General features: G+C 67.7%; 2 protein-coding genes across 2 annotated transcripts; both read right to left on the bottom strand.

The window, feature by feature from the left end:
* Window positions 1-173: 173 nt before the first annotated feature.
* On the bottom strand, window positions 174-1,766 carry NHLRC4 (NHL repeat containing 4). Its single transcript, XM_027043748.2, has 2 exons — window positions 1,663-1,766; window positions 174-1,143 (listed from the first exon to the last, which is right to left on the bottom strand). The coding sequence occupies exon 2, from the start codon at window positions 871-873 to the stop codon at window positions 190-192; it is 684 nt and encodes a 227-aa protein (XP_026899549.2). The 5' UTR covers window positions 874-1,143; window positions 1,663-1,766; the 3' UTR covers window positions 174-189.
* A 1,338-nt stretch (window positions 1,767-3,104) lies between these two features.
* On the bottom strand, window positions 3,105-8,792 carry PRR35 (proline rich 35). Its single transcript, XM_027043749.2, has 3 exons — window positions 8,626-8,792; window positions 4,454-5,613; window positions 3,105-4,174 (listed from the first exon to the last, which is right to left on the bottom strand). The coding sequence occupies exons 2-3, from the start codon at window positions 5,569-5,571 to the stop codon at window positions 3,541-3,543; spliced, it is 1,752 nt and encodes a 583-aa protein (XP_026899550.2). The 5' UTR covers window positions 5,572-5,613; window positions 8,626-8,792; the 3' UTR covers window positions 3,105-3,540.
* Between the last annotated feature and the right edge of the window lie 1,507 nt (window positions 8,793-10,299).

Raw genomic sequence — 10,299 nt, 5'->3', positions numbered from 1 at the left:
GGACGGGGCCAGCCCAGAGCCTGGCACAACAGGTGCTTAGCAACTGTCAGCCAATATATCAGGTCAGAAAGTCACGGCCGGCAGCCCTGGAGGACCCCACCAACCCTGAATGTCCCTCCCGTAGTGGTCCAGGGCCCTGGGGGCTGGGCCCACATGCAGCGAGGTGCTGCTCCCATCTGAGTCCATGGGTCAGGCTGGCTCCGAGTGGTACTGGTACACCTTGATGTAGCTGTCCCCTGCGTCTGCCACCACGAGCTGGCCCTGAGGGGCACAGGCCACACCCAGGGGCCGCCCCAGCCCCTCAGACACCAGGCAGACGGGCTCCCTGGCCCGAGGAAAGAGGGTCACGCGGCGCCCTTGCTCATCTGCCACAATGACACTGCCCTCCACATCGGTGCACACGCCTGCTGGGTTCCCAAAAGCATGCCCTTTCCGAACCCCCAGGGAGCCCAGGGGCTGGCAGGCACTGCCGAACAGCCACACATCCCCAAACTCTTCGCTCACGGCGAGGCCCCCGTCAGGCCCTGGGCCCACCCAGCACGGGCCCTCCAGACCCAGCATGGAGGCTGGGGCCAGTGGCTGCAAGGCAGGGCTCAGTGTGAAGCTGTGGACAGCCCCAAGCACATAGTCTGTCACCAGAAGGCGGCCAGCGGCATCCACAGCCAGTCCCCGGGGGGCCAGGTGGGTGCCCACCGTGACCCAGCGGCCCAGGGGGGCTCGGGCGGCGTGCTGAAGTGCGTGGACAGCCCCACGGACGAGGTCGCTGACCACCACAAGCCCAGCGGCCGTCACAGCAACGTCCTCCGGCACGAAGGCCCCAGTCCCCGGCAGATGGCAGGGCAGGTGGCAGATGGAGCGTCCCTCGAGGTCCATCACGTGGACGCAGGGTGCAGCCCCGGCCGTCAGGAAGAGCAGGCCATCCGGGGAGCAGTGCAGACCCCGGGGTCCTCCCACAGCCCCTGCCGGCACTGGGATCTGTCCCAGCAGCCGGGGCTGCCGGGAGCGAGTGGGGTCTCCAGGTGGGTCCAGCTTGGGAGCAGCTGGGCGGGGAGGCCCAGGAGGCCAGAGGACAGAGAGGTGGTGGGCAGAGATCACACTTCGGCCCCTCTGAGCTGAGTTCCTGCAGCTGGGCCGCACGTGGGGCTGCAAGAGAAATACCCACTGTGGGCCAAGCAGTGGCTACCCCTATTCCCCTGCTCCCTTCCGTGCTGGCGTTCTCCTGTTTTACACACGAGGAAACTGAGGCATGGGGGTGGGGAGCTGGATTCAAACCCAGTTCCACCAGATCCCGAGTGCTGGCACAGTCCGCAAGCCCAGCAGCCAGCCATGTGTCTGGGTCCCGTTTCACCAGACATGGCCCCTGAGACAATTCTGGGAGACACAGGCCTGTGAAGGCCCGAATGAGCTCACGGGCCTTGGGAGGTCCTAGGTGGGGGTGGGGGGTGGGGTGGGGGGGTGGGGTGTTTCTCAAACTCATCTGCCCAGGGAACCCTGCCTTCCCTCAGGCAGGGAAAAGGACTCTTCCTGGAGGCAGCCCAAGGGTCTGCCCATTGTCCCCACAAAGCCCCTGGAAACTTCCAACCCCTGAAGGATTAGGCAGGGGGCCTTTCCTGGGCCTCTCTGCCTGCTCCCACCCAGAGAGGCTGGGTGGGGGTCTCCTACCTGGGGCTAGTCGCCCTGGGCCCTGCAGCAACAGCCTCTGTTGTTAGAAACTGGAGTGTGAGGGAGGGGCCGCCTTGATGAGCTGGCATGGGCAGGTGGGAGGGGCAGGTGGGACTCTGGCCAAGAACATGTTTGAGCAGTGGCCCAAGAAAGCTCTGTGGAGCCGCCACTCAGCTGCTAAACCCCTAGAGGCGCCCCAGTGCGGCCGCATTCCTGCCTCGGGGACTTTGTACCGGCTTCTGGGACATTCTTCCCACTGCCCCCACCTGGTCTGGATGCCACTCGCGGTCAGCCCAGCCACCCCCCCCCCCCCTTCAGGGAGGCCCGCACAGCCCTCCCAAACCCGCTGTAATGTAATTCGTGGGTTTGCTGCTCAGAGGGCACTGAGCGGACATGCGTGTGAGGCAGCCTAGAGCGCTGTCCCCCGGGTACGACCGCAGGGTTAGGACTTCGGGGAAAGGGCTGCACTCGTCCCATGCTGAATGCGTCCCTCACCAGAGTCTGGGGTGGGGAACCTCCAGGGTGTTCATCCTGCCCCCCCCAAACCGGCAGGGTTGGGTCCTGTCTCTCTGATCCTGCTTCTACGCCTGTGAAACTGGGCTGATGCTCCTAAGTTCAGGTCTGCCTGGGGGGTGATGAGAAATCTGGGTGCAGTAGGCACACGGGGGAGCCAACAGGGGGCCAAGGAGGGGCAGGTCTCTGGACGACTCCCAACTCAGCCCACAGACCCTGCAGCCCATCCAGGGAGCCCCTGGAAGGTGGGGGGTCAGCCCCTGTCTGTGGCTTGCCGCACTTCCCACCTGGCTGACTCACACCCCAGCTCTGGACTTGGCCTCTTAATGCCCCGAGGTGGGGTGGGCGGCCGATGCTATCTGCTGCCCGGCACAATTAATGGGGCAGCCATAGGTCCTGCTCCGACTGGCCCCAGCCCGGCTGGCCCAGCTTGGGGAACCAGGCACAGGCAGGACCCGTCCTCCCTGGGGCCACTCCTGGGTGGGCACGGAGGTATGGCCAGCTCCCAGGAGAGAAGTGATTAGCGGGGCCCAAGGGTCCCCCCGGGCACCCCTCCCTGTCTTCCCCCTGCCCCCGCCTGTGGGAAAGGCCAAGTGTGGCCGTGCAGGGAGGGAAGCAGTGAACTGTGAAGGCCACCGATGCCTATCGTGGCTGCAGGGGCTGGCGGGGGGCCAGCAAAGGCCACGCTGGGCAAGCAGCCCTGGGCCACAGAATGTGGGTGCACCGTATACCACAGAGGGGGCCACCTCCAGCATGGATCTGACATTAGGGCTGCCCTGCCAGACATGAGGGCTGGAGGCAGGCCCAGGGGTCCCTGTCCACCACCAACGTGCTGAAACACAGGCCTGACTGGCCCCAAGACCATGCACACGGGCCTCCCCACCTCTGCCTGCTTTACCCGCCTTGGATGGAAAGCCCCCCCCCCCCCCCATTCGGTTTCCAGACTCTGGCTCTCCCAGGGAGGGCCCAGCCTACAGGAAGCAGGTCAGCGCCTGAAGGTAAATACCCAGCAAGATAGCCCAGGACACTGGCCACCTCAGAAGCTGAGGCCGGGGACATTTCCATGTCAGAGAGTGTCCCAGTGGTGATGCTGGTGAGGCAGGGGAAGAAGGAGGCCCAGTCAGGGTGTGTGAAGATAGTTTCTATTTTAACGTCCATGATTGTGATCAGTACGTAGCTATGACCCTCCACTGTCCCTCATGGCCTCATAGACAGGCGACAGCCATGGCAGGTCAGTCCACAGGCATGCTGGACAGGCTCTAGGCCACGCCTCTGGGGCTGGGGCAGGTGGGGGGCCAGGCAGGGGACACGGGGTTGGAGAGGAGTGCCTGTCTGTTAAGAGCAGAGCTAACACAGAAGCTGTGGTCAGACCTCAGCACCAGGGGGGCTCTGAATGCTAGGGACAGCCTCAGGGGGCCAGGAGCCCACAGGCCCACCTCGGGCACCCCAACTGCTACCAGGAATGACAGGGTCCTCCGGGGCCTGAAGGGGGAGGCCCGGGGGTGGGACACTGGAGTCAGCCTCGCACTTGGTGGTGTGGCCAGAGAAAGGCTCAGCTGGTGCAGGGCCCAGCATGCTGGGTGGCTCGGGGGCCCCCTGGGCGAGCGTGGGGCCCAGCTCCCGCTGCCCCCAGGGCCCCACAGGCCCCTTGAGCCCCTTGGTGGGCACCCGTTTCACAGAGAGGTCGAGGGGTGCGTCCGGCGGCCGAACAGCCCGCTCCAGGGCCTGGTGGATGGTGAGCAGCTCCTGGCGAATCTTGCCCAGCTGCTCCCGCAGAGGCCGAGGGGCCAGGCCCCCGGCAGGCGCCAACTGCCCCAGGCGCTGCTCCACCCTGGCATAGTCACCCAGGGCCCGGGTGAGGTCCTCACCCACGTGCCCGGGGCCACCTGGCACTAGGTCCAGGGGCTGCTGGGGCAGGAGGGCCATGGGGCCTGGGGGCTCAGGGTTGCTGGGCTCCTTGTCCTCAGGCCAGAGCATCGCGGAGGGGCCAGTCTGCAAGCTAGGGGGTAGAAGCCGGTCAAGAGGCTGCACTGTGCCCCTCAGTGTGCCCAGTCCCTGCCCCACACTCCCCCTGGGTCCCCCCCCCAACCGCTTTCAGCCTGGCTGAGGGCCTTGAGACCCCTGAAGGATGGAGAGGCTGGCTCTGTGGCCTTGGTTTCCCCTCTGTGGCCTGAGGCCCACATTCCTGGCAACTAAGCTCAGAAGGGGGCCCAGCCATCCTGGCCAGCTCGCCTCCCACCGCTCCCAACCCCCATGGCCAGGGGCCCCTGACACCTACCTGCTCTGGGAACCAAACTTCACCACGCTACAGGGGGCCCTCAGGGGCTCCAGACTGCTTCCCAGGGGCAGCCTCCTCTTGGGGTCACTCTGGGCAGCCGGCTCCAGCTCCCCCTCCGGCCCTGAGTCCCTAGGGGCTCCTCCTCGGGGCCAGGGCCTGCCCAGCCCAGGCACCGGCACTTTCAGCAGCCCCGGGGCCAGAGCCCCAGGGGGACCCTTTGGGGCTGCTGGGGGCTTGGCAGGGGCAGCCTTGCCTGCTGGCAGCCCCAGGGTATGCTCCAGGAGCAGGGGGTAGTATAGGCGGGGGACCAGGGCAGGGCGCTCGGGGGCTTGTGGGGAAGGGAAGGTGGAAGCCGGCGGCAGCAGGGGGCTGGCCGAGGCCAGAAAGGGCATGTGGGCCGCAGCGGCCAAGGAGGGTCCCAGGTAGGAGAAGAGACCCGGCCCGAGAGGGCAGTTGACACCCAGCAGGGACACGTGGAGGCTCTGGGCCTCGGGGAACTCACTGGGGGCGGGTGGGGGGTAGCAGGGGACCCCGCTCTCAGGGCCCGCTGCAGCCGCGTCCACCACGGCCAGGCCCCCGGGAGCCCCGCCCGGCCCCGGCTTCCAGGACTCAGCCAGGAGCCCGCCGAGGCCCACACCCTTCGGAGCATCCCGGGCCGCAGGGGACCCCTCCACCCCCAGCTTAGGGCCCCCGACGTGGCGGCGCAGGGAGAGGACTGGGGAGGCCGGGTCGGGCGCAGGGGGAGTGTCGGGGGGCCGCACTCCTCCTCCTCCTCTTCCTCCTCCTCCTCCTCCTCCTCCTCCTCCTCGGGGCTGGCCGCCCGTGTCTGTGGGGCCCGAGGGGCGGTCGGGGGTGGGCGCGCGGGGCCGGGGCGCGGCCGGGGGGCGACGGCACGCCCATTCCGGGGAGTCGAGCAGCAGCGAGAGCGAGTCCTTGCAGAGGCTGTACTTCATGTGGTTGTAGAGGTGCGACTTCTCCAGGCAGGTGAAGGGGCACTGGAAGCACTTGTAGTTGTAGGGCTTGCCCCAGGGCCGCGGGATGTAGTGCGGCTTCTTGGGCTTGCGGGCCCGCGCCCGCGCCCCGGGGCCCAGGCGGCAGGAGCCTGCCTCTCGGGACATGACGGCGGCCTGCTAGTGGGCGGGGCCCGGGCCCATGGCCACCTGTGCACGGGGGAGGGAGGCCGTGGTCAGCGCCCGCCCCTGACGGCTCCGCGCCCCCCTCTGCCCACCTGTGCCCCGCAGCCCTGCCTCCCCGGCCCGCCCCCCTCATCCTCCCGTTCTGCTTCACGCACACGTCTAGGGGCACCAGATGCGGCAGATAAAAACGCAAGACACCAGTTAAATCCGGGTAAACGGCAAACGCTTTTGTAGCGGAAGTATGTTCTAGCCGATATTTGGAACGTACGCTAAGAACCCCTGCTGTTTATGGGAAATTTGAGGTTAACTAAGCATCCTGTGTCTCATCCGTGGGCCCAGCTCTCATCTCCACGCCACCCCCCGCCACGCCCATCAGCCTCCAGCAGGCCCGTTTCGGGGATGATTCTGTCCGCCCCCGCCTGGGTCTCCGTCTACCCGTCTACCCGCTGGGCATCTGGTGAGTGACCAGAAGCCAGGCATGAGGAGGCCCGTTCCTGGGACACCAGCCCTCCTCGCTCCCCTCCCGAGGCCTCTTCCGCACTGGGAAGCCGGAGACGAAAGCTGCCTGGGTGAGAGACCCCGGCAGAAGGCTCCGAGAGTCTCGCTACCACTGAGCGCACGTACGCGTGTTCCCGCTCCAGCAGGGTGCTGGGTGCGCAACGCGGGTCTCTGAGGGGGTCGGCCTCACGTGGGGCCAGGCCAGGCTGGGGGGCGTGGACGTCACAGCATGGCCCCCCGGCCCAGCCACCTGCTCAGCCTGGCTCCATCTGGGTGGCTTCAGGCAGGTCAGCGGCCGAGCCTGCAGCGGCCAAGCTCAGCCAAGACCCTCCTCTCCCCACGCCCCACACACTCGCTCGGAAGCCGCTCCACACTCCATCTGGGCCGCCACCTGGGCCATCCACCGCCCCAGTGCGCGCCTGCGTGGGGCACACGGTGAGTGTGTGCACACCGGCTTCGGGTGTGCACACAAGCGTTACCAGGCTCCAGACGAGCCCTTACCCGGCGCCTGGAGGCACAGCCTCTGCACGGCTGGGCCGACTGGGAACAGTCAGTCGGCCGCCAAAATGCAGGGGGCCTGGGAGCTCGCCCACTGCCACACACACACACACACACACACACACACTGTGGAGCTCACACACCACTCAGAGTGGGCACAGTGGCTGTGCACATGAAAGCACTCACAGCAGAGCCGGGGTGTAAGTAGACCCTTGGACACACTCAGGCGATTGTGCACACACAGACACACACACACACATGCACACACATCTGAGGACACCCACGGTCACAGACACTCTGACAGGTGTGGACACACATACACTCGCCCTTTCCCCCAGGGTTCAGGGACGGCTGGTGGGTTGAGCGGGGCAGGGCTGGGGCAGCCGGGCAGCCACTGGGAACAGGCCATCCTCCTCACCAGCCTTTAGGCTCTGCACACAGCAGGCAGTCACGTCCGCTGCCCCCAGAGGGTGGGCACCCCCTGGTGTGGGGACAGCCAGAGGGGTGGAGAGGGCAGCCCACCCGAAGGAGCCCTTCAGAGGGGGGTCAGCATGGCAACCAGCAGGGTGTGGAGGGTGAGGCAGGCGGACTGAGCCTGGGTGGTCTGCACGTCCACATCTTGGAGGGGAGGGGCTCTGAGAGAAGTGAGAGGGTGGGAGGAGGGAGCTGGGCTCCCCGAGGAGCAGCAGACCCTCGTGGACTTGGTGGTGGGTGCAGAGGTGGGCCCATCCCTGTCCTCCGAACCCTCCCCGAGACACAGATGACAAATGGGCACATGTGCTTGGGAGACAGAGGCGGCTGTGCTGGGGCCATCGATCACCCAGCCCTGGGAGCCACACAGCTGTGCCGCCTGGTGCCGACACCCATCCCACCTCCCCGCCAGGCCCCTGGACTCCGGAGGTGCGGCTCCGCCCGTGCTCCCTCTTCAGATCCATCCCCTGGGGGTGGGGGGCTTGTCCAGAATCTGTCTTGGCAGCTATTGACCCCACGGGGACCCCGGAGGGGGCCCTGGCCGCACCCCCCCCCCCCCGCATGCTTGTGCACGAGCAGAAGACACCCCCGGACAGTAGCATGCACCCACACACACCCAAAAGCACATTCATTTGCACACGTGTCCCAACCCGTGACGGTGCGTGCTCTGGGCTTCTCGGTGGCCCACACCCCCAGTGTGCTGGCCCGGACCCCTGAGCCGGCTAACCTTTCCCTGTGCTGGAGACAACTGGTGGCAGGGGAGTAGTGGGAGGCCCCACCCCGGGGTGGGAGAGGGGGCACCCAGCGCCGGGAGCCACCACCAGCCACTGGGGGGAATATAGTCCACCCATCCCCACCCGAGACTTGGGGAGCACCCCACAGGGCTTGGTAGGGAGGCGGTGGCCAGCCTCCTCCCTGGCTGAGGTCGACACCCCAACTCCCTCCCCCTTGCCCTCCCCGGAGGGAGGGCGCCCTCCTGCAGGGATGGGGCTGCTGCGCCCAGGGGTCCGCCGCGCGGAAATGAGGGACATGGGGACTGGGGCCGCCTCCTCCACCCCCCCCCCCCCACCCCGCGCCCGGACACTCCCGGCGTCCCGCGCCCCCGCGCCCTTGGCGCCCAACCGGCCCCGCGCGGCCCCCAAACTTCGCGGGACTCGCCGCCGCCCGCGCCCGCCCTACCTGCGCGCCCCGCGAAGGCTGCGTCCCCCGAGGACGCGACGCGGCGGAAACTTCCGGCCCCAGTCCCGCCCGCGCCCCCGGCTCAGGCCCTCTGGGCAGTCACACCGACACCCGCAGGGGAAACTGAGGCCCCCGCGCCGTCCGCAGTCACTCACTCGGCAGCGAGCCCCCCGAAGCCTCCGCCGCCGACCGCGCGCGGCCCCCCGACGCCGACTCGCACCCTCCGAAGTTGGCGGCGGGACTGGCGCGCGTGCGCTACGGCGCCGGGCTCGGGGGGCGCCGCGACCTCCGACCCGGGCTCACGCGGGAGGGGACGCGCCAGCGCGGGGAGCGGCGTCCCCGGGGCCGCCCCAGGTGCCCCCGCCCGCGTCTCCCGCTGGCCGCACTCACCTCGCTCCGCGGCGCCGGCCACTCCTGGGTCGAGCGGTGGCCGGTGACACCGGCAGGGACGGGGAGCGGCGTGGAGGAGCCGGCGGTGCGGGCGCAGGTGTGCGGCCGAATGAGGGGCTCCTGGCACCGTCCCCGCCCCCGTCGCCTGCGGGCTGCTGCGGGGGGTGCGCAGAGGCGGCCAGGTCTCCCGGGGTCCCCGCAGCGGCGTGACGGGGTGTCAGCGGCCGAGGGCGCGGGGAGAGGCGCCGTCAGCACTCATCCGTCAGGGCAGGGCTCTGGCCCCTGACAGCCGCCCTCCTGAGCCAAAGCCTGGAGGCTGAGCCCTGGGACAGGGGGAGCCAGGAGCCAGCCTGGGGAGGGCTGCAGCCCGGCCAGGGATGGGATGGGAGCCCAGACCAGCCCCGAGAGGGAGCTGAGCCCTGAGAGCGCTGGAGCCCGGAGCCGGGCAGCAGACAGTGCGGCAACCCTCCCTTCCCCGCCAGCTGTCCCTGGCCAAGACTTGACTCCAGAGATGTTTCCTCTCCTCTGAGCAGGAGGCTGAATGGGTCTGCACCCTGTAAACCCCTGCCCTGCCCCCTGATGGCTACGGGCTCAGGAAGGGACGGCCACCATGGGCTTGCTTCCCCTTTTCTGTAAACATCACTCCTCACGACCCTGACGGGCGCCCAGGCCTGCCTCTGCGTTTGCAGGACTGGTCCTCGCTGGCCATCCCTCCCGGGAGGACCTGGGGTGAGAGTGGGGGCGGGGGAAAGACTTGGGTATCCAGGAGCCACCCTAAGACCCCTGCCCCCAATGTCCTCACGGCCAGACCTGTTTCCCTCCCACCTCCCAAAGTATGCCAAAGGCCACGTTGCTCCCCAAGCTGCCAAAACGTAACGGTCAGGGGTCCCACTTCTCAGCCAAATCCTCGTAGAAATTCACCTGACTGGCGGGTCCCATTCCAGATGCGAACGCAGACTCGCTGGGGCAGGGCCGGACTGTGTCTCTCTCAGGGAGTCTCGCCTGTGTTTGGGGGACACGTGTGACCGTGTCGTTTCACGTTCAGGATGGGGTCTGCAGCCAGAACGGGAGTGAGGCTCCAGGCCAGCACCGTGAGGGCACAGAAGCAGGCATAGGTTTCCTGGGGTATCCCCTGCTAAATTTGGGGGGCAGGAGCACCTTGGGGAAGGAAGGAGTGTCCTCTAGGGGCCTCTGAGTGTTATCCCTCAAGTGGGGCAGACAGAGGAGAGCACTGGATCCAGAGTTGGAACCCCGGGAGCCTGACCTCAGTTTCCCTGTCTATGCAGGAGGGTGGCGCGGGTCTCCTGGGGCTCTGGTAACTACGACAGGCATCTGTAGGAAATAGGGTCCTGCGGTCTGTCTCCCTTCTGCCCTAGTGTCACCTTCCCTGACACCACCTGAGGGGACCCACTTCTCACCGAGTCCAAGGGGCAGGGCTGGGGGCTGGGCGGCACGGCACGCCAGCCTTCTCCTCTCTGCCTGCCTGGCCTGGCCCAGCTGACCAGCTGACCGTGCAGGCAGCCCTAGGCCGGGAGACAGCTTGAGCGGCTGTCACGCCAGCAGCCCTGTGGAGAGAGGAGGCCAGGAGGCCTGTTCCTTCTGTGCTCAGACCCCTGGATGTGCTCAGCCAGGCCTGGGCCCCTCATCACAGGCACAGGCACGGCCCCAAGGGAG

This window comes from Acinonyx jubatus, chromosome E3, assembly GCF_027475565.1.
Source record: "Acinonyx jubatus isolate Ajub_Pintada_27869175 chromosome E3, VMU_Ajub_asm_v1.0, whole genome shotgun sequence".
Lineage (NCBI taxonomy): Eukaryota > Metazoa > Chordata > Mammalia > Carnivora > Felidae > Acinonyx > Acinonyx jubatus.
Note: the sequence above shows the minus strand (reverse complement) of the source record. Positions and strands in the feature narration are given on the sequence as shown.